The sequence below is a fragment of the Galleria mellonella genome, unplaced genomic scaffold, assembly GCF_026898425.1.
Source record: "Galleria mellonella isolate WM207_F2 unplaced genomic scaffold, CSIRO_AGI_GalMel_v1 utg184, whole genome shotgun sequence".
Lineage (NCBI taxonomy): Eukaryota > Metazoa > Arthropoda > Insecta > Lepidoptera > Pyralidae > Galleria > Galleria mellonella.
In genome coordinates this window covers 5,382,609-5,410,160 of record NW_026442025.1, presented here as the reverse complement: position 1 = coordinate 5,410,160, position 27,552 = coordinate 5,382,609, and the positions used below count along the sequence as shown (strand labels likewise).

The window sequence follows — 27,552 nt, the reverse complement described above, 5'->3', positions numbered from 1 at the left end:
TACCAAAAATTGTAGTCATATATTTAGTATTGTTTAATTGGCAGCCCTAGATTAAACCCACGTCCACAGAATATATGTATGTACTAAGTAATACAAGTATTAGTATTCAAGATGACTCGTGTCTTGTGGAAAGCTTATTTTTAGAGCAGGCACAATTACCTTTAAGAAATAGGTTAGTCGCATTTTTTTATGAATATAATATTACACTGAACTACGTGATAAATGATGTGGTTACGATCATAAGACGTTATTTTGTCAAGTTTTATGATAATCCGTTAATTATCTAAAAGTATTTTTATATATTAAAGTTAGAAATATTAAGTAAATTAGTAAAACTATTTTATTAAAAACTTAATTTTAAGTTTTCTCTTGATTCGTATTCGATACGAGAGTAGAATCTATTGATTGTGAAAATATTTTTCAGAATCAAAAGAAATAATCCTGTAATGTAGTTACAGAACTATAGATGAATTGACTTCTATTTTTAAAATTTTTACTTTTGGTAGAGTTGCTTAAAACACGTTTATCTTATTTGTAACATAATAAAATTGTAACTAGACGATGTCTGTACATGGAAAATATTTAGGAAAAAGTCGATATTAGGAGTCTTAATAAGATTAACAGAAGTCAAAAGTTTTTTTTTTATATTATTTATTAATTTAACACGAGAATTATAGAATATGAATACATTGGACCTCACACTAGGCGACCTTGTATCGCAGGAGTATATAAGGGATTACCAAGACACAGTGTTTAACAAATATAAATTTACAAATTTTGTTTGTCTATCTGTTCTAAAAATTACTGCACCAAATTGGATGCATTTTTCACAGTTATATTTCTATAGGTCTAATTTAAAATCTGGTGTATATTTAATATTAATACGCCATTTTATTTAATTGGTTTTTCTATTTCTAAAATCCGCGCGTAGGCAGTAACAGACAAAAAACTAGTATAGAAATTAAAATAAACGAAACTTCCACTTTTAAAAACACGATTTTTTTATTTCTTATTGATATAATAAATTGTAACTAGACGACGTCTGTACATGGGAGATTTTTAAGACAAATTGATATGTAAAAAGTTAACTATTATAGTCTTTATTTATTTATTTATTTTAAAAGGCACAGCAACAATGTAAATACAAACATTAATTTTAGAAGAAACAATAAAGAGTTGAATCAATAACGTTGACTTCTAACGTCCTCCTCTTTTTTTCTCAGTCCTTTCTATACCATAGGTGACGGATACCACCAACAAATGCAAGAAGGGTTGACGTTAGGCAAGCAGCCGGTTGTAAAATTAAAGGTGTAATATGAATAAAATCAAATAATGCCGGCAACAAATAACTGAGATAAAAGAAGGAAGATGACTGTTTACGCAATGTTATATGCCTACACAATCTCATTTTTACATTTAGTTAAATTAATTATTATTTATTTCTAATTGGCAGGATCTCAGTTTTTTATAGTCTATGATCTAGTAAAAAAGGTAACTAGTATTGTCTATCATTCAATCTCTCTCTCGTTCGACGCTTGAGGAAGTAAGCGTGTCTTAGTATCCAGTATTAAAACCGCCAAATGTACATAGAATTTTATTGAGCAATAAAGTTTAAATAATTAAATAAATATTATAAAGATATCATTAATTTTGATATTGTACTTGTCAGTGTTACAAGAAATAATATATCCACAGTATCGGGAAATGAAAGCACTCAACTGAGGCCATATATATTTTGTATAGCTGTGAAGTATCATAGACTGTTTATTGAAACTACGTAATGAAAATGTAAACAAACGAATAATATGTAGGGGTGGGTAATATATAGTAATATCTATATATTTTAGTTACAATGTATGCTATATATATGCTGATCTAATAATGAATATATTAAAAGTCTGATATCCAAAAGATAATATTTATTAACAGACTTTTAACATATTCCAAAATATATATTCGACGGATATAGGCGATATTAAAATAAAAAAAAGAACCCAATATATAGATAACGGACACCTATCCCTTACCTACCTATGGATACCATTCCATATTTTAAATGAATGATAATGGAATGGTAACCCCACCCGCGCTATCGATATACACCGGCGGGACACCAGTGAGAGATGATAGGTGAGGATGAAGCAAGTCAGTTAGCCCACCGTGACGAATTCAACAAGAATTGTTCACGATGGTTTCCAGGGGGAACCACGTGAAGGTCGACCTAAAAAGGTATATTGCTAGCAATGGGGCTGTCAAACTCCATTGCTAACAATCCTTTTCCCCCCACCATTCCATATTACCCATGCGTAGTCTGCTGATGTTCAATTAATAAAAAAGAAAAAAAACTATTAATGATTGAATATTTCGATTTATTACTTATTCAATTTAGAGACTATTTCTGTAATAATATTAACAACTTGGTTAGCTTTTCATTAAGATCTATTTAAATAAGACTATAATTTTGCCGATATTTTGTACTTAGTAGAATTAATAGGGCAGTAGTTTAGGTGTAGGTTAAATATTAGAATCACTATACAAACCATATATTATATACCATATACTGTATACCATATACTATATACCATATACTATATAACTGTTCACTGCTAAATATAGGCCTCCCCCTATTGCTACAATTAAAGGCTAACTACAGTTGCCAACCCGTCTGTCAAACGTGGCAACTACTGGCAAAATATTTGAATATTGTTTTGAAATTATGACCTGACTGACATAATAAAAGTGTAATAGTTTTTCAAGTTGATTGTACATATATATATGTATCTATATGTCCATACCAACACGTAGCTTAGATGACTAGACAGAATTATTGAGAGCAGTTGTTAACCTCGGAAACACAATACTCCTTTTCCTTATAACGGAAAAAACCCTTTGTCGGTCATTATACTTTGTTTTGGCGATGTTAGTCATAGAACAAATCTTTTCTTATTTATTCCATTAACATATAATATCTTACAAAACCGACAAGGTTTAAAGGTATAACATTCTCTCAAATTCCATGAAAAACAGCCGTCGTCTTTTAAATCTTACGCTGTGTTGCGTTTCTAAGAAGAAAAAAAAATGTAGTTAATTTTGTTTTTCGCTGATGATGAAATATTAAAAAAAAAATACTATTCCCCGCCATGTATATCCCGTTTTCCCGTGGGTGTATTAAGAGGCGACTAAGGGAACTTAATGGTAAAGCTCTAAAAGCCTTATTGCGGTTACCAATTCGCCTGTCAAGTGTGGCAACTGTTGTCAAAATTTCCTTTATGGAGAAGGCTTATGTTCCGCAGTGGACAGCTTACGGCTAAAATGAAACAACAAAAAATATAAAATAACAACTTTTGATAAATATATGTATAAATGTTATATATAGGTAAAACAACCATCATTTTTGAGAACTCAAAAACTCTCCACAAATAAAACATAACTTACAAACTAAATACTAATTCGCAATAACAATCATTATTGATAAGGTTCTTATATCATATAATAATTATAATAAATGCACTTTATACAATAGATGAAATTATAACAGAGGGAGACTTTGTACAAAAGTCGTTTGCTTGGGTACCTCTGTCCCATTCGTGTTTCAACCGTGAAGCAGTTGTGTTTGCATGACTGTGTTTCGGTTTGAAGGGTGGGATATGGCGTGAATTTACTGGGTACGGAGGAATAACACCTGAGTCCTCAGGAATGGCAACACATGGGGGGTATCATGGGCGAAACAGTATACTCTGTTATGTCCATGGTACTGCTCATGTCTGTAGGCGACAGTTACCAGTTTCCATCAGGTGGGCCGTCAGCTTGTTTGCCATTCTAAGTTGTATAAAAAAAAAATTAATAAAAAGAATCCTTTCAACAAACATACACACATACTCGTATTTACTTCCACATTTATAATATTAATACGATATCTAATTCGTAAGGGACTTACATATTTTTTTTTTTAAAAAAGTCAAATTCTAAATTAGCACAGACCCATCTCGGAAGAACTTAAACTCGTAGAATTGAAAAAAGAATCACGCCCGAATCGGCTTATCTCGGGGAAATCTATGCAAAACAAGTAGATTTTGTAACACGAAAACAGTGAATTTACCGGGCTAAAATTAATATTGACTAGTAGATAATCTTATTATGCTTATTTTGAAATGAATAAAATGTACTTATAGACGATAAGATATATCATAGACACATACGAGTAAATATAAAAATAAAATATTGTCAAAGACTGGCCTACACCTAATATAATAAATAGACACATTAGATTTGAAATATTTGTATTTGAAATACAATATCGCATCGCAATCAACAAATATGTAGTTGCTAAGTTTTGTTTCAATCGTGACAAAATTTATTACATAATTCTTTCAACATTAGAGTAAACATGGTCGATTGCGTGAAATAATTAAAAAAAAAACGATTTAGAATTGGCGAAGATACGCATGAATATACAAAAAAAGGTAAATTATGAACCTTCCTTTAAAAAAGCTGAGTATTTAGTTCTGAATAATGTGCGTATGACATTTTTATAATAGCATAAATAAACACGTTAGCATATTAGAATATTATAAGTAAATATACCATAGAATTTTCTGTTACATTTCTGTTGGCAATAAGTATATCAAAGTAGTTATATGTAAATTGTACTTAAATATTGAATTACAGTAGGCACGGGTACAACGAACTCAGTGTTGCTAGATTGAATACTTTTTCGCAATTTTTAGTATAAATTTTTGTGAACGCGTAATTTTGGAGAAATGACAGAGAAATTTTAGGCGAAGAATAAAATAGGTGTCAAAAATTTTGGGTAAATTTTTGATCAGGTTTGGTTTTTATAAATCGTATAACAATATATAAATTCTGTAGAATATAACAGTAGGATCGCATTTTTTTTCGTCGTATATGTAAAATGTATAAAAACCAATAGAAATTTATGATTGGGCAAAAGAGAGCGTAATCATTTCAATTTGGAGAATAAAATCTTGGCATTATGATAAAAATCATAAATCACATCTGGCAACCCTAAATTTACTTATCAGATGACATGAAATGAGTAGTTCGTACGCTCAGATATTATTGAATTTAATATTTATTATCTAGGTAATAATTTTTGGATTAAATAACCTTTTGTAATATAAATTACAAAGTGTAAATCTCTTTACATTAAAACTATTACATTAACAAATTGTTTGGTATTGTAATATCAGAAAATATATTGGAACTATTAAAATTGATCTACTTACTTGTGATTGTAACTGATTACTATTAATGAAAAACAATAATTTTAGTTAAGCTTAAATATAATATGACCCAATTAATTGACTGTTATTTTTAATTTGTAAGTTGTATTACTAATAAGTAAATATGTTTTTTTATGGGTGATAATGAAACAGTTACCCCAGATGATAGATGAGGACGAAGCAGGTCGTGACGAATTCAACAAGAATTGTTCACGATGGTTTCCACGTGGAGGTCGACCTGATAGAGCATATTGCTAGCAATGGGGTTCTCAAACTCCATTGCTAACAATTCCTTTGCGGGGGCAAAGGGATTGTTAAGTTAGGATAGTTAGTTAAGGAGTTAAGTAAATATGTTGACAATGTTAATATGCTATGTGACATTCGGTTTTTGTTTGGTATTCATAGTACAATTAAATGAATTTTGTATGCCAGATTCTGGTGAAAAGTGTGAATAATTTTTAAATATTATGTGTCGTTCCTTTTACTACTTTTCAAACAAATTAAAGTTATTTGTTGTTAGTCATTTAATAAAAAAAAAAAAAACATGAAGGAAAGACAGAAATAAGTATGTAATGTTTATCAGATTGTATTCTTCTTTATTTTCTTATTAATTCATGATACCAATACCTGTACATGTATACAGGTAATGAATAAATATATTTTAAATATGAATACAGTTTTTCTTTAAATGATTTATACATACATGTTCTATGATTTTCGTGTTCAATGATTGCGATATAATTTACTCATGTATATAAATTATCTTTATATTTTCTCTGTATCTATATTCTTTCACAATGCCGCCTGTTGTTAGTAGGAATGGTAAAAAGTACTTTTTATTTCGAATAAATAACGATTTCAATAATGAATAAGTACATTTCGATGAACGACTTGTTTTATACGTGATTTTTTTCCATCTCTACTAACTATAGGCAAAATTATGGAAAAATGTAGAGATAATTAGTATATATATATGGTATATATTTCTTCCCAACAAGCAGTATTTTGCTCCAAATTTTTGAAAATAAAAACAGTAGCTTCAATCTTCACAAAATTAATATAAAAATGATATAATAAAAGTACAGGGAAGAAGGGATGGTTAGTAATGAGGACTAGAAGTCACATTGCTAGCAATATACCTATAAGGTCGATGACCTCGCGGTCCTCCCTATAAAATATTGCGCTTATTTCTTAATAAATTCATTATGATCGGCCTGTGTATGAGAATTATCACCCTTCATCCCTCTATCCATAGGAGCACAGGTGGTCCCGGCTTTGTCTGGTAAACATTTTTACAACATTTTAAACAGTGGTTATTGTGACATAACGATAATAGTTGGACATATAGTATCGCGAAGTTTTTGTAGTTATTGATATTTTCTTCAATATTATAGAACATACTTTTGTTCTATCACCAATAGTTTCCGCAACGCACGCAACGAAAGATATTTTATAGCGTTTTTTTACGCCTTGAGTTATGTTACTAAAGTTTTAGTAAGGATTTTTCTAGCAATAAATATAGTCTACATAGCCTCAGAGTGAATGTAGCTTTCTAATGGTGAAAGAATTTTTAAAAAGGGCAAAGTAGTTTTTGAGTTTGTTCATTACAAACATACACACAAAAATACAAATCTTTCCTCGTTATAATATTAGTGTACATATAAAAGATGTTGATTAACTACTATTATATAATATAGAAATTGCCTTCGCATCTGATAAACTTCAGATATCAACGAAAATATTTTAAATAACATTTGCCAAGGTTTTCTTTAATCATGCGTGAGTTTTACGTAGATCAGCTATAATTAAAAGTGTAAATAAAAGTTAGTTTGTAAATACATATATATATATATATATATATATATATATATATATATATATATATATATATATATATATATATATAATGTATATAATATAAATTAACACGTTTATTTACAACGTGTATTACTATTAAAGTAACCGAGTCCATTAGTTTATTTACTTTAGAGGTTTTAACCTTGTCCTTGTCATATATCACGTACCCTACTTACCCTCTAAAATCTTCTTAGAAGCGGCGAAAATTCCAACAATATTAGAGCTAGTATACATTATAAAGGTTCGATATATGTTTGGGTACACATAATAATAATAATTACGTTTATTTAACAAAACAGTAGGTAGGCAGTTATTACTATACATCATATGGGTATTCGTAGAAATTTTATATTTTATGTTTGATTTTTAGCGAGGACTTACGAGTATACTTATAAATCGAATCACTACGTGAAAAACATTGATAGTTTTATATTGACTTATGATCATCAGTTTGAAATAGAAAATTACATTTACTTAACTAATAAAGAACATATTACAATAATTAAAAATAAATAACCAATCAGGAATCCTACATTTGACTGAAAAATTTTATCTTCCAATTAACAACTGCTCAATCAAACGGGATTCAAATCAGCATTATCTGTTACTGTTATTCAATTCAAGTCAACAAAGTTCCTATTTACACAACGAAAGGAATACCATTATGTTACAGCAATTAGACAAGTAATTTCTAAAACGTCATTTTATGTACGCGTGTTATTTTAGTTAATATTTACAACAGACAGCAAACGTAATATTTTATATAAAAATAGTTAATTTTTATCGAATTCGCTGACGACTAGTAAACTGTTCAACAAGCTGGCCACATTGCTTCTTTAAAATGTGATGGGATATTTTTATTTTATCTGCAAATATAGATTTATTTACTCTAGTTTAGTTTAGTTTAGTTTAGTAGTAGTAGTTTTTCATTTGATTTCCAAAATAAGGAAGTTCTCGATTCGGTTGTATTTTTCTTTGTTTGTTACCTCATAACTCCGTCAGTTCTAAATCAATTTAGAAAACTTTTTTATACCACTAAGGTGGAAAACAAGCATACGGCCCACCTGATGGTAAGTGGTTACCGTAGCCTATGAACACCTGCAATACCAGAGGTATTACTCGTGCGTTGCTGACTCCGAAGAAACCTCTTTACCCCTCTTTTGAAGAACCTTTTTTATCTAAAAGTACTCACATAATATACTTAGAGTTTAGTCCTATAGAAATTTTAATGAAATCGGTTTAGTAGTTCAATTTTTTGGTTAAAATAACTAGTTTTGTCACAATGGAAATCGGTTTTTATGTGAGACATATTCTTTAATTATTTCGAGGTTGTGACTCTTTATAAAATTTGTCTTATAAAAATTAATATATGAATAAGTATTCTTTATTTGCATTATACAATATAGGAATTAAACAAGACAATTAATAAATATAACGATACAATTGTATAAGTATTATAAGGCGGTCTTATTGCTGAAAGCAATCTTTTCAAAACAAATGTAGTTTATGGGGAGCAAATCAAATCACACTTCGCCGTGTAGGCCCTGACATAGAATAGGCCACCCCTTCCTTTCCCGTGGGCGTCGTAAAAGGCGACTAAGGGAACTTAATATTCGTGGGATGGGCAACAGCGTCCCTCTTAAAACATCATCAAAGCTTAATTGCGGTTACCAACCCGCCTGTTAAGTGTAGCGACTATTGGCAAAATTTCCCAATAGAGAGAGGCCTATCTTCAGCAGTGGACAGGTAATGACTCGTATGATGATGTATCAAATCACACTTACAGTTCATTTTTACAGTTGCACCACAACTTGTTTCAATGTTCTTCAATAAAAATGCTGTCATTATTCTAATTTGTTTTTTTGCGGTTAACATTACCGCTTCATTTTCGATAGAATGGTGTTAGAGTCAAGGTTTTTAATAAGGTGAAAAAAAATTTAATTTTCTGAATTATGAGACTAAACTAAATATATAAAGAAGCCACTCTTTTATTATATAAAAGTTAAGTTGTCAATGCCAGTCGCAAACTGAATACAGCTTAGAAAAACAATTAGTTATTAGTTGTTAGTTTCACCGTTTATTAATTTGATGATCTCTTCAAAGAACGTGAGTAGTTTAAATATGGCAGATGCGGGTTTACCCCTTCATCGGCATTACGAGAAGTTGAATGTTTAAATTGAGTATCGTAACTGTTAAAGCTTCTTGCGTTACATAGAATTTCGCCAACATCCGGTAGGTAAAATTAATTAGTAGTATTCAATATTTTATGTATTATCAGGCTGTTTAGCTAAGTTATATTTTGCTGTGTGGTCCCAGCATAGAATCGGCCACCCTTTCCTTTCCTGTGAGTGTCGTAAGAGACGACTAAGGGTATTTAATGGTCGAGGGATGACCAGCAGCGCCCCTCTTAAAATATCACCAAACGGTTGTCAATATGTCTGCCAAACGTGGCAACTGGTAAAAGAGAGTTAACGGCTTATATGATTATAATGATGACATTTTGGACAATACCTTGATATCAGTTTCTTAGTAGGTATACAAAATTAAAAAATATCATATTTATTTCGTTTAGTTACTGATATTATTTAAGAAATCAGTAACTAAACGAAATAAATAAACTTACTATTAGGAATATATTTGTACGTTTATTTTAACAAGCAAAACCGCTCTCTGCTCTACCTCCGTTTATATCATCATGTTAATTCAATGTGATAGATGCACTGCACAATTACGTATAAATTTAAATCGACTTCCCTATACTGACTTAATAATAATTAATTTGAATGTATAAGATGTAAACAAATAGGTACATGTTTGGGGATTTAAAATTTTGATCCAAAACAAAAAGTAAACTCAAACGTGATATAATTAATATAAGCGTGATGTAATGTTAGATAATTGTTAAAAAAATAATGATTAAATTCAGTATTGATAAAGATGTCACGTAACATAGTCATAAAAGCATATATATATATATATATATATATATATATATATATATATATATATATATATATATATATATACTTTTTTTACTTTATCCGAGCAGTAAGTACCTAATATTATTCTCAATTTCATGTATAATAAAGTATATTTTATCTATGTGTAAGTATATTTGTTATTTATATATATATATTTATTCGTTTATATATGTAATATTAGTATGTATATCAATAATTACTAGTAACGCATTCGTATATTCTGACACATCCCTATGGTTGACTGGGAGAGAATGGTTTTAACATTAAGTCCGCCATGTACACATATATGTACTAATGAATAAATAAATAAAATATGTATACAAATTGAGAACCTCTTTATTAAGAAAGAAAATAGAGAAAGAGTCAAATAATTATATGATCCTGAAATACCCATTTCACAATCATATTATTGAAAACGATTATGTCGACAACCCTAAAACTGGCCCTACACTCATACATCTGCTAACCCTATTTCTAAACAAGTTCACGTCATCAAGCAACAATTTAGAGAAAACAATTCTCAACTCCTGAGGGAGAAACCTTTACAATTAAGTACGTAATTACATACATATAGGACAGTATGACTTTGGAATACTTACACGTGTTTTTGGTACATTAACCGCGCTCAAAGCTACATAATCATCATTATTATGTGGCACTTCTTAATTAACAATTTTAAAAGTCCACTTTGCATGAGGTGGATGGACAATTAGAATAAAGAGTATAAAATTTAAATAAGACAAATTGTAGTTAGTCAAATGTCGCTTTAGATGACATTATAACATCATATATTTTTTAAATTAAAACAATGTGCAACATTTTTTTAGTGTTACATGTAATTTGGTTAAACTTTTCCCAAATTGCATTAATCTTTTTTATTTCAATTGGAAGCTATTTTTTAATACTTATAAGTAAATTTATAATATATCAGACTTAACGTGGTAGTGTAATCTATGTCGACACGCAATCATTACATTACATCCCTTTTATCCCTAAAAAAGGTTTAGGTAACTTAATTTTCTTGTAGTTTAATTAAAAAAGAATTTAATTCATTTTAATGTATGTACTAAAATAACAAACAAACTCATTTTCGTAATTATATTTTTAGTATTGATGTTGAGATAATATTGGTTATATATATCAATATACGCAAAAACAAAAACAAAAATAACAATGGATAATAAACTCCACTTGTATAATATAGAAGTTTTACATTAAAGCGTTAAAGTAATTCATACTATACGCCGTCTCGCAGTATAGTGTATCAAAGGAATTAAACTTTGATCACGACCGGAAACATAATACATAATATAACGTAAGTTGTGTAATATGTTGACAGAAATTGGGCGGCTACTACGAAATAACGAATTTGTAGTTTTGACCGAAACTTCGGACATTTACTACTACGAATGTCATTGGATTCGGTCAGCCGGTACAAATTTTCATCCGATCTGTTCGAATTATATTTGACATATGTCGTAATTCCACCAATATATTATCGCTTCATTTTTTTTACTTATTCATTTAATATCAAGAATTGTCTTTATAATGATACTGTCACTATTCATTATGAGATATTTGTATTTGGAATTTGTTCTTTTTTATATTATTGAGTTTCAAGAAGCGATGCAAATTTCGTTCAATTACTGTTCGGATTCGAACTTTCAAATTAGTAATTTCAGAGTAGGCCCCCTGTTTGTTAACTATGTATAATTCGCTTCGTGTAGATCCATATATTTATAAAGTAGCAAACCGAGAACTGTAATAACTTCAAAATGTCTTACGTGATACGTTAGCTAATTTTGAAACAGTTTTGATCGATTCATAATTCGATTCGATTTATAATCAAATTGAATAATTTTTTTAAGGAGCAAAGTGTATTACGTCTTTTGTAATAAACCTACAGTACATGGTAAGTTGTATATGTATTTATCACCCACTGTAATTATGTCATTGCCTTTGTCAGTATACACTGGCGGGGCACCAGTGAGGGGGAATAGGTGAAGATGAAAGAAGATCTTATTTTAATGTATGGTAATGGTAAACTCGCTTGCGATAACCGTATACACTGGCGGGATACAAGTGAGGGATGATAGGTGAGGACGAAGCAGGTCAGTTAGTCCATCGTGACGAATTCAACAATAAATCAATCATTTCTAATAATCTCTTCTCCCTCGATAAAAGCAGGTCAATTGTGTTGGTCTGTCTTGGCTAATACGATATGAATCAACTACGATAACAAATATTTGTGGCGATAATTTCCAGAGAGAATCGCGTGAAGGTTGATCTAGCGGGATATTACTAGTTATGTACCTTCCTAATGCTCCTGAAATATTGCGTCTAGACTGCGCCCACCATGTACCCTCTTGTATAGGCATTCCGTCATCCGTATCCAATAGCGACGACGGGATGCTTTAAATACTGTACCGCAAACCATAAAAAAAATTACTTATTATGTTCAATCCCCATTATTAACAATCTCTTCTCCTCAGACTAAATAAAGTTTGTATTTCTGTCTGTCTCCTTTGAAAAAAGTTGTTTAGTTGTATGAACACTTTTACTGGGTTTCTGTCTATAACACCAGTTTCATACAGGTTGTGGGATGAGTTACAGGGAGTATTGAAGTTTATCCTGAGGACTACAGTGTGGGGTTCTTCATAATGGGCGATTTGAAGTTTCTTCAAAGTTGGTAACGCACACAAGACACCCCTGGTATTGCAGGCATCCATAGGCTATTTAATTCATTATTCGTATTAATCGTAATTACCCACTGTTGAACATAGGCTTTCCCTTACTGGAGAGTTTTTCCAGTAGTTGTCACGCTTGATTTAGTTGACAAGTAACAATAATTGACAAGCAGTAACCGCAGTTAGGCTTTGATGCTGTTTTAAGAAGGACGCTGCTGCCAATCCGTCGACTATTAAGTTCCCTTAGACGCCTTTTACAACACCCACGGGAAAGGAAGAGGCAATTATTTGAAATGACCATAAGAAATTGCTATTTTCTACATAATTAGTTCCAATTGCTTCTATGGTAATTTATTATTAGCATAACACGTTAATCTCGATACCAAAAATAAAGAAATCGACTGTCGAGTGTCTAATATTAGTACTTCATAAGTGGTAAATCCACTTAAATCAAAAGGTGACGTTAATAGCCATTTTGACCGATTTCTATGTAATACTTCTCAATAGTTTGCGAGAAGAACAATTTGAGAAATAATGAACGCCTAATTTGTAATATAAAAAGTTACATTGAGGTCTGTAAAATTAGACAATCTCAGATGAATTACTTGACAACAGTAATTGAGAACTGCCATGTGAAATCTAATTTTTCTTTAATAAAAGTTAGTAATTTTTCGCAAGAAGAAATTTAAATATAAATTATACCATTGTAATGGTAAGAGTATATACGTAAGATCCTATTTTAATGATAATTTTATAAAATAATTTACATATAATGCGGTGCTATAGGCACCTTATTTATTTTCAAGCGACTTCAAAAAGAAGGTTCCCAATTCTGTTGTTTTTTTTATGTTTGTTACCTCATAACCCCATTAGTTTTAAACCGATTTGGACAATTATTTTTTATATGAAAGGATATACTTACAGATTGATCCTATAGAAATGTTATCAGTAATTTAGGTTATAGATAATGTAAGTGGTAAGTAAGTAACTCTATATATTTTTTTATTATTCAAAAGACAATACCACGCGTGCCAATCCGCGAGCAATAGCTACTTAAGTAACTCATATATTATAGTTCAGGCCCCTAGATAAGTTTTTGGGATTCTTAGACTCACTTGAGTAACCAATCGCACTGAGAAGAGGGAAAGGGATTGCTAGTCATGGGATATATTGCTAGCAATGGGACTGATAATAATATACCCTGGGGAGGAGAAGGGATTTTTAGTAATGGGGATTAGTAGTCACATTGCTAGCAATATACTATATCAGGTCGACCTCAGGTTTCCCAGGGAAACCATCGTGTTTGATTTATTGTTAGATTCGGTGGGCTAACTGACCTGCTTAATTCTCACCTGTCATCCCTTACTGGTGCCCTGCCAGTGTCTACTGATAGCGCAGGCGGGGTTACCATTCCATTATCATCCATTAAAAAAAATATACCCTATTTGGTCAACCTCCATGTGATTCCTCCTAGAATTCATCTTGATTAATAATTGTTGAATTTGTCACTATGGGCCAACTGACACTGCTTCATACTCACTTATAGTTCCTCTCTGGTGTCAGTATATACTGATAGCGCGAATGGATTCAGAATTTCATTTTCATCCCTTAAAAAAATAAGAAAAAACCGTACTGAGTTGTTTACCCGTTAATTATTTATTAGCTTCAACGACAAGACATAATAAAGTTAGTATCGTTAGGGTTATTCAAATCCAAGTTTTTAACTGTGTCATGATTACATCAGCGAGTTATTGACGAAACTTCTATGTTGATAGTTTCGGTTCGCTTGATACAAGCATCTATCACACAGCTACGTCATTAATTTATAACTGTACTAAATTTAACTTGCGACTTTGTCCGGGATATGTTCACAGCCTGTGATGAAAAGTAACTTTAGTTTCATTCTATGTAGTATCTGTGTACCAAACTTTATTGTGATGGCGGAAAGGGATTATAAGTAAAGGATTTTAATAGCCCCATTACGAGTAATATACCCTATACAGGTCGACCTCCACACGATTCTCCATGGAAACCATCATGGTTAATTCTTGTTGAATTCTTCACGATTGGTCAACTAACCAGCCTTAATCCTCACCTATCAGGCCAGTGTATACCAATAGCGTAGACAAAGTTATCATTCCATTTTCACGCATTAAAAAAATATTGTGATTGTTTAACCATAGTTTAGCAAATTCAGGTCGTAAACGGTATTGAGTTGCAGGAATTCTCCAAATGACATTTTAAAAAATGAAGAACAGCACATTTTATTTCAACAAAAAATGAATTATTTTGGTTTTCTTTATTTTTAATATTTTATAATGATATTATTTTATTAAACCACGTCCTATAGTTAACCCTATAACTTTATTATCACTGGAACATTAAAACATTAGGGTTGCGAGCTTCAAATATATTTATACATAAGGTCGCGAGCTGAAAAGGTTAAGGCACTAAGAGGTAACAAACAAAGTCACTTTTATTTTATTAATATTATTACTAGTACTATCTATTACTTATACTGCGATATTACTAAGAATTAGCAGACTATTTATTTAAGCATAGCTAGGCACTTTAAGAATCTTTTTAACTAAGTAATTGTTTTAAAATTGTACACCATTATTTGCCTCGTACGACGTTAGCTTATAGTAGTTTTAATTTATTGTTATAATGTTGTTACTTTAAGTTTAATTTAGTTAATTGTAAGTATTAACGATGTCATGAGCATTAGTTAAGTCTTGTTTTTATTTATGAAAACCTGTAATTGGCTTTTTATCTTTACTGACTTTTTTTTATTATGAAATTTTCTAGTTGTTGGTTGATGTTCAGTAAAGAAAAAAATTAATCAAATAATGTAAATTATACATTAAACACAGTCATTACTTTTATTATGCAAATAATATTCCTTAAAATCAACTAGAAAAGGCTATGTTCCTAAATTTTAAAAGACCGTTACAAATTTGACGGTAAATTTAATCGCGTGTAATTGCTATTAATATAAGATCGTATTGCATGCACCTACAATAACACATGAAGGGTTGATGTCGCGATCGTGATATTAGCAAAACGTTTGTGTAGCTAATCATAATTTTAACATGAATAATTTTACATACATAATATGTAACATGCTTAGAATAACGGTCTCAAAGCAGGCCTATGATAACAAAAATACATAAATTTGCATCAAAAATAATCCTTAAGAAATTTATAAAAACTTATTATATGAGTGTGAAACATGGACAATGACGCAAAAGGAAAAAAAGATGCTTGAGGCATTCGAAATGTAGACATGGAGGAGAATGGAATGGTTAAGCTGAATAGAAAAGCTGAAGAATGTGGAAGTCTTAAAAAGGGTGAATGAGAAACGAGGACAGAAGATGGGACAGAGAAGAGAAAGAGAACATTAATAAAAACAATAGAGAATGGAAGAGACAAAATGCTGGGCCATCTTATACGACATGACGATTTTTTAAAGAGCATAGTAGAAAGAAAAATAGGGGGCAAAAGAGGAAAAGGAACACCGAAGAATAACTACATGAGACAGATAAAAGAAACACTAGGTGTCATTTCGTATAGGGAGTTCAGGGATATGGCCTGGGATAGAGCTGGCTGGAAGAAGATGCACGAATTAGTTGCATCGACAAGAGGAAACTCTTAAAAAAATAAAAAAAAGAATATGCCATTTCTCAATCATGAAGAATAATAGCTTATATATATTTTTCCAAATTATTCGTAATAAATTATCAAGTGATATTACTATCCTATATATGTATATTTAGGTATATTGGCCGTCTCAGTATAGAGTGGGCCACTCTTTCTTTTTCCATGGATGTCGTAAAAGGCGACTAAGGAAATTTAATAGTGGAGGGATGGGCTGCAGTGTTCCTCGTAAAACATCTTTAAAACCTAATTAGGGTTTTTTTTTATGGGTGAAAATGGAATGGAAGGCTCGCCTGCGCTAACGGTATACGCTGGCGGGGCACCAGTGAAGGATGATCGATGAGAATGAAAACAGGTCAGTTAGCCTATTATGATGAATTCATCAGGAATTACCCATGATAGTTTCTAGGGGAAACCGCGTGAAGTCGACCTGGTTGGGTATATTGCTAGCAATGGGATTCTCAGTCTCCATTACTAACAATCCCTTTCCCCCACCTAATTAGGGTTGTCAACTCGCCTATCAGGCGTAGCAACTACTGACAAAACTATCCAATAGGGAGGAATATGTTCAACAGTGGACATTTAATATTACTGTGCTAATTGATGTTAAAAAACTATTTGTTAAAATAATTGTTTTATTAAAAGCAAAATATTAAATATCTAGTTCAAATTTCTTAAACGATTCCAAAAAGAAGCGGGTTTTCAACTCGTCTGTATATTTTAAATGAACAGTTTTTAATATTTTTTTACGACCAACGACCTTCTCCATTCCAAATATTATGTGTATACTTAATTTCGTTACAATCGATTGAGCCAATAACCTCTTAGTATATACCTCTTAGTAACAATAAACAAACTCACTTTCACATTTATAAATATGAACACTATAAATAATACATGTATTATAACGTATCAGTAAGGAGGTAAATATATAATATAGAAATATTCTACGTCAAAAAGACGCTAAGATATTATTTATCGAAGTCATTCAAAACATAATTATAGAAATATTTAAAAATGTATTTTTTATTTTATTATAAGGTATTATAAGTATTATAAGGTATTATATTTTTTGTATTTCTTCTAAATGCCACATGAAGTGTGGTGTGGAAAAATACAATACCTCTAAGGAATTTAATCTGTGAATTTAATATATTATATGATTATTTACTTCAAGTGCCAACGTTTTTAATAGTAAGGAGAACGTAGACACTATTCTCAATCTCTTTTTAATTTAGTTTGACATTAATATAAATAAGGTCACAGAACAAGAATTTAAAATTAGAATTTAAATTGAGAACCAACGATCTACTTGCGAATGAGATGGCAAGTTCTAAAATGGCATCTAATTTCTAAAATATAAATTAAATAAACTAAAATATTGCTGAAATATAAATTTTACACATGGAATAATTTTTCATAGTTTTTTCTGTATTTTCTTATATATGTGCGTGTGTGAATAGCTTACAGTTTACAGTTTACACTCTAGTGTAAACTGTAAACTGTTTTTACTTTACTTAAGTAGTGCACATAATCTAATAAGATTGTACCCTATTTGTTTTACAAATGTAACTATTATTTAAGGTTATGATCTTTTTATGGTTATAAAGAAGTGTCTGTACTCAATTGACGAATTATAACTTTCGGATATATATATATATATATATATATATATATATATATATATATATATATAGAGAGAGAGAGAGAGATGATGAGATACAAGAGATGACTCTAAATTGACTATGTATTGTTCGTAATTTTTGTTTTTGTATTTAACTTTATTTTATTTTTCATATATTGCTTATGTATTTTATTGTATTTACTATGGGACCCAAGAGCTGGTAGCTACTTTGCCCAAAAGATAAGTTTGGCAATCCAAAGAGTATACTGCCAGTATGGGTACGCTGCCTCGGTGTTGTGCGTTGGGGGATTACTTATAATTAGTATTAGTATTTAAGCAATTTTATACGAACTTTAATTTATTGTTGTATTATATGAAATGAGTATAAAATTATAAGTAATAAATTATTCTTGTAACTATGGGCATTCAAATACAAATTATTGTTTATGAATAAATAAAATTAAAAAATGTGTCTAATAAATAAAACAAAAAATAACTGAATATTCCTTTGCAGGGCCACGTATGTATCGGTGCTGACGATATCAGCGTTCTCCTTGGAGCGATACCTGGCTATTTGTCACCCACTACACCTGTATGCAATGGCTGGCCTCACGAGGGCTTCGCGGATTATACTCATCTTGTGGGTAATATCGGTGGTTTGCGCCTCACCATTCGCCGTCTACTCCGATATCAGCTACAGGGATTATCCTCCAAGTAAGTATATAATATATATAAAGTACTTGTGTATTAAGTTAGGATATAAAATATCCGTTTAAGCGGGAATAGCAAACATAAAAACATTTTAAAATATTTTAAATTTTTTTCAAATGACTTCAGAAAGAAGGTTGTTCCTATTTTAGTTTTTTTCTTTCTGAAAGGAAATGAGAAACTTAATTTAACTGAATATAACTCGAATAGAATAAGTATTCTCACTTATAAATACATCATTTATATTTAAACCATAAAAAAGTCACTAATCGAACAAATGGCACTTTTTTAAGTTAAATTTTTTCATCTTTCAAAGTAATAAATTTCTTTTATCAAGTTTTTTTTTTTTATAAAAGCAGGTGGGTTGTAATAACATTTATTGATTTTAAACTCTCTATACTATGTATAAATTAGTAATACAATAATTCTGTTCTGTAATAAAAACCTATAGTTATTTATCTGAGTTTCACTCAAGCGAACATAACAGATTAGTGCTGAGAAAATGTAAAAATTTATTTCGTACGTTTGTAATTTTTATGAAACTTTTACTTGAAAATTATTAATGTCGACGGCTAAAACTTCGCTGTTTTAATGTTACTAATGAGTACTATTAATCATAAAAGTTCCAATTCTAGTTTAAAATGTACGTAGCGATAGATAAGCCTTTTTTATTATGTAAATTACGTAATATTTTCACTAATTCTGAATCAGTTTTGATCTTTTATTAGTTGAAAGGGTCTACATTCATTTTGTACAATTTCAACTCGGTTTACCAGAGGGAGACTTTGTACAAAAGTCGATTGCTTGGGTACCTCTGTCCCACTCGTGTTTCAACCGTGAAGCAGTTGTGTTTGCATGGCTGTGTTTCGGTTTGAAGGGTTGGATATGGCGTGATTTTACTGGGTACAGAGGAATAACACCTGAGTCCTCAGGAATGGCAACGCATGGGGAGTATCATTGGCGAAACAGTATACTCTGTTATGTCCATGGTACTGCTCATGTCTATAGGCGACGGTTACCACTTTCCATCAGGTGGGCCGTCAGCTTGTTTGCCATTCTAAGTTGTATAAAAAAAAAAAATATAGTGCAGCCAACCTAGCTCCGCCCAGAAGCGCAGAAGCTTCCTGGGTTCTTCACTGGCCTCACGGAGCGACCTCACCGTTCCGAGGATTTCTAAACGTTGATGGGCCACAGCCCCACATTCCAGGATTACGTGAGCCGTGAGTAGAGCAACCGTGACACAATATTACCGGCTGATTATAGTATTCTAAATATTCTTCTTTTTTTCCTGGCTATTATCCCAGTTTATTCGGGATCTGCCCTCCTAGTAGTCTTGTGCCACACCGTATTGTTATGGGACATTTGTTGGCCCGTGTTTGCACATTTCATGTCGTTCTTTACTGTTTGCAACCATGTCATTGGTGGTCGAGCACGGCACTTCTTTCCTTATCCCATTATTATCACCTTTTTAATCAGATGATCACCATGTCTCGTCTCATAACATGTCCGTACCAGTGCAGGCGGTTTTCTCTTAATTTTTCTAGTAAACTAGTAACCTTGAAGGTGCCACAGATGTACTCATTTTTAATTTTATCTTTTCTGGATACTAGATATTCTAAATATACTTATAAAAAAAGACTCAAGGAAACCCCTTTCCTGTATACTATACTAAGCTAATGTTACGCTTTTGGTACGATAGACCTATTGACATATACTTTGCGGATATGAAGCGATTACATTATTATTATAAGTTGGAGACTTGGCTTGAGATCACGTACCGTCGCAAATCAAGAGTACATAACCGTACAGTGAACTAGGAGATCTTTTTCATATTAAAGATCAAATTTTGTATATATTTAAAGATATTTGTGTAGGCCTACCAAACAAGAATCTATAACAGCATCCAGTCAAGACAAGGTGGAAAGCAGTGCGGCGCATGAGATTCCTTTAAGTAAATGCACGTACCTTCATAAATATTGTAATTGCTTCATCATCATTATCAGAAGTAAGGACAAACAAATTTCCACCGCTTAACGGTGTCCGTACATTCTTTTTGGTGCCAAAACCCGGGAAATAAATCTCGTAATACCTAAATATCGGCTGTATAGATCATAATCGTTGCATTGGGACTTTACATATTCCAATTACATATAAATTTATACTCATTTATTAATTTCGTTATATTATAAATCATATTTTATCATAAAATTAATATAAACTCAATACCTTTTGTGGATTTATAAATATTCTATTGTTACAATAATATTCTTGTAATAACTTCTGTCTACATAAAGTTTTTTTTATTTTTTGTTTTGGTTTTCGAACAATCTCGTATCTATTTATAGACTTGTTCTTCATTGTTTAAATTTGTAAACAACTTATAAATTGATCGTTTTTGCACGATGTCTGTTAATAATAATAAACGTAAACTTAGTCTGTCAAAGCGCAGTAAATCGAAGTATGAAGAACACACAACTCGTAATTTGCCATCATTAAGAAGAAAACATACTATCGCGTTTAATTGTTTATCTAAGGCATTGCAAATAGGCAATGACGCGAAGTTAGATGTAACTAAATTGGATTTATTTTTTTCGCACTATAACGAATTACAGAAAATTTCTACCGATTTCGAGAATGTACATCTCCTCATTCTGGACTTACATGATGGTTCAGAGTCCGATGATGAAGGTGTTCGTGAGAGTTTTGATGATATGTATTTTAATGTTCTAGCCTTGCAACGTACATATACTAAATATAAGACACGGAATAAATCGGAACAGAACAGTTCTTCACATATAAAATTACCCAAACTCACTCTTCCCATGTACTCAGGTAATATTAAATGCTGGACAGAATACATAAATACATTCAATTCTTTAATAAACGAGAATACCTCATTAAGTAATATGGAAAATTTTCAATATTTGACATCTTCACTCTCAGGCGATACTTTAGCGTTGATACGAGCCTACCCTGTAGCCGGTGAATATTATATCGACGCATATAACGCACTAGTTAACAGTTATAGGGACAAGCATGATTTAGCGTTTACCTGTTGGCGTGAAATTTTAAATGTGGAATTTAAAATTAATAACGTAAAGGAGTTTCGTCGCTCACTAGACATGATCGATGAAAACTTAAATATATTACAACAGGTAAATTTACTCGTTCAAGAGTGGAATTTTGATTTTATTTATCATCTATTACCGAAACTTGATACTAAGACATGTCGTGAGTTTGAAGAAAAGTATTCACATATCCAAATACCTTCTTATAAAATAGTTAGAGATTTTTTACACTCTAAATGCGAAGCACACAGTTGTGATACACTTTACCGACTCAAATAAATCGCAAGCTATGTCCCTTACCAAATGAACCATTCTAGTAAATTACTCCTGTTTATCATATATTTATTTAGATCATAACTATATATTATCATTAGCAATTAGTATATGTATTATATCGTTGTACTCAATTTTATCTTAAGCTACAGTATCGTTATTTTTTTGTCTTTGTTAAGAAAATTACTATCGAATTTTGGTGGGCGGAATTATGTATGTAATTATGTATCCCAAGCGGCGCTTCAATTGATCGATTATTCGATTCTTAATCGAATGTCCACACACCTCACGGATATGATTAAATTACATTATTATTAAGTTGGAGGGCAGTTAGTGAACTCGCCCTTACACTCGGTTTGAGATCACGCACCGTCGCGAATCAAGAGCACATAACCGAACAGTGAACTAGGAGATCTTCTTCATATTAAAGGTCGAATATTGTATATATTCAAAGATATTTGTGTAGGCCTACCTAACTAGAATCTATAAAAGCATCCAGTCAACACAAGATGGAAAGCGGTGCGACGCATGAGATTCCATCAAGTTAGTGCACGTACCTTCTTAAATATTGTAATCGCTTCATCCTCATTATCAGAAGTAAGGTGTACATTACTTTTACTGAAAATATCGCAGCCACATAAAAAAGAAAAAAAATAACTAAATATATTAAATACTTAGTTATTTTTTCCTTGTGCAATATATTTTCTCAAAAAAAGTATCTTTAATAAAGGTATTCTTCTCACTACCCGTACTTGAACTGATCCCTGTCAATCTTCACAGTCTGTTAACTTTTTATAATTAATACCTAAACTCTACAATGGCTGCATACCTTACAACTTTCGGTAATATGAAGGAAAATTTGGTTTAACGTCATTGTCTACATGACAATGTTTAACAAATGTGGCATGTTTTACCTAAAGGATGGAGAAAGTCAGCTAGGGATAGGGGAAAGTGGAAGCAGTTGGGGGAGGCCTATGTCGACAGACAACTTGACCAACATAATGGTTGTTAGAAAGCTAGCTTAGTAATAAGTAGTATGTAAGTTAAAGTAAAAATGTGGTCAGAGAATGAAGGCTTTATTATTATTACTATAATGGGGCATGTTTATAGTGTTATACACAATAATAAGCATCGTTGCTAAACTATTTGTTAGTACTCATAATAATAAGTGATCGATTATGATTTTTGTCTGAACATTGTTATAAAGATTTGATTTTTAAAATAAGACGAATTATTACATATTCTCTTCTGAGAATATAATTGTGTTGTAAAAAACCGACTTCAATTATGGAAACAACTTGTTATTTTAATTTGCAAATGAAACTAATGAACTAAAGCTTTTGATGAAATTTTTATGTACATTTATATATTCACATTATTGTACTTACTATATCTCTATATGTATTTGAAAAAATGAACAGTTTTCTGCCTCCAGTCCCACTGTTTATAATTACTCTTCTCCATCCAAAGGTTCCCTGGACTCACTTTTAACAATAAGGCTGGCAATTGTTTTCTCAGTGTAAACTTTTACATTCTATTTTTAATAAGTTTATTATTGTAATCTTTTGAAGGAAATAACAAAAAATATCTATTTACGTACGTATTATTTAATAATATGAAAATAAAAAAAAAATTTTTTCTAATCAGTTTATATTAAAATCCGTTATGAGATAAACATAAAAAAATATAACGGAATTGAAGCCTTTATTTGGAAGTCGGCTGAAAACATTTTATTGCTGTTAACCTTATCCTATCAACTGAACAAAGAACTAACCTATCATCACATCAAATTTAATTAACATCCATCTAGTAGTGGTTTTTACGTGACACGTGTACAGGCACGGTCTAGTTACGAGTTATATTACATTTTGTATATAGAGGGTTAAATTGAAATTTTTAGCACCCTTTTAACAGCGTGTCCTACTAGTGAGACTGAACATTTTTCACAAAGAGAAATGGAAAATAAATCGGATTTCACAATAGTATGGGTACGACGAGTTTAATTCTCAAGTCAATAAATACGGAAAGGAAATTTTTTTGTCGTTTCCCGACACCTCTTCCTTTAACAAGAGGTTTATTAAAAAAAAATCTAGCTTTTATATCCTTAAATCCATAGATCGCAGGTTCAAATCCGGCTAGAAGGACCATTTTTTATAACGGATGCGAAATAAAAAATAGATTTTTAGGTGTTGCCTACTACTACTAGTACTAACAAAACACACACTAAAACCAAAAAGAAACGAGTAAATCTAAATTTATTAAGTATTGTGCGTAGCCTCTGTATTAATTTATAATTTTCTGTATAAATTATAATTTTTATTTATAAAGGACTTTGTTAACTAGGTAGTCACGTTTATAACTTATAAGTAGGAAACACACATTTTATTAGTATACAGGTATATATATTAAAAAATAATAATAAAAATAAACTAAAATTGAAGTGCGTCACCTTTTTTTTATTTTATTTTTTTATACAACTTATAATGGCAAGCAAGCTGACGGCCGACCTGATGGGAAGTGGTAACCGTCGCCTATAGACATGAGCAGTACCATGGACATGACAGAGCTACATTACCTACAGCTTCATTACTAAACTCTAGTCACCACACAAGGTTATAGTTTTTGACAAGACAAATGAAACGAGACCAAATACGACGAATTTATTACGTGTAGTTAACGAACCTCTTGTATTAATGAATTAACCTATGAATTATCTTGCTTTAATAATCAACAAAAATCCTTATCACGTGAACAAAGTCGCAGATAGAGTCCAATATTACAAGTTTCAAAGCTTTTAGAAAGGAATTAGCTCGTGGATTATCTTGGTATTCTATTTACCGCCATCAAATTGAATGGCACTCTAATACATCAACATAATAAAGGGCTCCTACAAACTGGGTCGCTTTATTGTTGATATTGTTTTACTGAAAACTATGGTGTGCTCGCGACTTGCGTAATCCCATATGGATTAAGTCGCAGGCATATCATAATACGAGTATAGCAGCGGCATTATAAAAACCGACAAGCCTGTTAAATAGGTATGGGCAATATCGGTACCGCGCCGATATCTATATATCAGGTTTCTGTGACCAATTAATTGAAAAAAGATTATCACTCATTTCGATATCGCCCATATTGGTCGGATATATGTTTATATTCATTGCAATCGGGTTCACTTTAGTATTATACATTACGTAACCGAAATTTAAATATATCCGTGTATGTTCCAATATATAGATATCGTACCTACAGATATTGCTATATATTATCCAACCCTATTATCAAAATAACTTATAAATTGAGTAAACATTTTCATTTACGATTACATATTTGGTAACTTACTACATAATTACAAATAGATATGGAAATATTACTAACATGTTCAATTAATATTTGAATAATTATTGATAGATAGATATTCTTTATTGTTTGCCCTTAAAGATTACAATAGTAAACTGCAAACAATTACATGAAATGATCACAGTAAGAAAACAATGGGCGACCTTATCGCTAAAAGCGATCTTTTCCAGGCAATCTTTGGGTGGAGAGGAGTAATTATAAACAGTTTGATCGGAGACACGACGAAAATCCTGTCATTTTTAAATGCATATGGAGATGCATCGAGTGATAGAAAAATCCCAACAATTTTCTAATCACTGGATATTTATCAGAATATGATTTCCATAATTTAATAATGTTTTTATTAATTCAGCTTTTATCGAAATTTTATTAGCAAATAAGTCGGCAAAAATTTAAAATCTTAAAAAGTGTTGTACGTCTTGCACGTTGACGCGAACAAAGAGACAGATAAAAACAAGTTGATTATAAAATTTCATTGAAATTCCTGCAGCCATTTTCTCATAATGACTTTACAGACGTCTACGAACATTGAATTAATGCGAAGAAAGAGATTACCACTTTAGAGCCTTACAATTTGATTATAATTGTAATTATTAGCGAAGAATAATAATAATTAAGAGAATGAAGTCAGTTGAAAACAAATAATAATTGGTACATTTGTCCCACTCGTGTTTCTTTTATGAAGCAGCTGTATTTTCATGGGTCTGTTATAGCAGTAAAATTAAAGGAAACGGAGGCATAACAACGTAGTCCTTGAGGATAGCAACGCACGGGGAATACCATGGATATTTTGTAATATCCATGGTGCTCTTCATGTTTATAGGCAATTATTACTACTTTATGTTAGCTGGAGCTTCAATTTGCCATTCTAAGTATCATAAAAAAACAAAGGAGCTGTGAAATGTAAAGGTATAAATTTTTAAATTTAGTTAATACTTGATAATAAAATTCCATCAAAATTTCATTTTTTTTTATACAACTTAGAATGTCAAACAAGCTGACGGCCCTGATGGAAAGTGGTAACCGTCGCCTATAGACATGAGTAGTACCATAGACATAACAGAGTATACTGTTTCGCCCATGATACCCCCCATGCGTTGCCATTCCTGAGGACTCAGATGTTATTCCTCTGTACCCTGTAACACCGTATCAAATAAGTAGACATCAATTTGAAAAAAAAAATATCTGATCTGTGTTCTATAGCCTATTTTATTCTATTTTTTATTATTTTTCTATTCCTAAAAATACTTTCAATGTACAGTTATTTTGATATTTAGGATTTTATTACTACATATTACCGCCGTTTTAACCCTCGGTAGAGGTTTAGGATGCTTGCCAACCTTTGTCAAGGGTCAGAATAATGATATCGAATGTACTTGATGACTACAATAAAACGTACCTACTACAATGGAAGAATAATTGAGAGCAGTTAAAAGCTGGGATTTTAATACAGGATTGTTATCCTCGCTAAATATAACAAATTTAAGACTTTATTTGTTTCCTCTTGGCTTAAAAAATCGTCATAAAGCTGAACATACCTGGATGTAGTATTTAAGGTGATAAAGGACATAGGCTAATTTTTATTAATTAATAATAATCCCGAATATGTGAACGAATATGCGAAAATGATATATGATTAGTGAAATAATACATTTACAAAATTGGTTGCGAATTGACAATAGTATTATATTCTCTGTGACAACGTACTTACGTAATATATATATATATATATAAACCAGTCGAATTGAAAATCTCCTCCGTTTCGATGTCGCTTATAAATGCAGGTGAATTAAGAATGTTGATAACGAAGCATGGCAAAGTCGCATTTACCTGTCAATCTTTAAAACAACGACGTTTTTTTTTTTCGACGTTTCTGATTGATTATTTAAAAGCGTTTTGCTAGCAAACTAAAATGTTATGCGTGTTAAATACACTTTGGGTCATTGCACCTTTCTCAACAGAATATGTAAATGACATGTAGATATGGCCACAAAGAAGCTTCATATTTTGTGATTTATATTTACATGTCAAAAGATGAAAGGGCAAAGCACCTATGCAGTGTGTCCGAAGCCTGCCGATGCTATAATTGAGAAA

General features: G+C 31.2%; 1 protein-coding gene across 1 annotated transcript in view; it reads left to right on the top strand.

The window, feature by feature from the left end:
• Positions 1-27,552, top strand: part of LOC113517755 (neuropeptides capa receptor-like) — a 174,515-nt gene that overhangs the window by 52,527 nt on the left and 94,436 nt on the right. Inside the window, exon 3 of the mRNA XM_052893839.1 lies at positions 18,564-18,763. Coding sequence (XP_052749799.1) covers positions 18,564-18,763 — 200 coding nt within the window. The remainder of the gene's footprint in view (positions 1-18,563; positions 18,764-27,552) is intronic.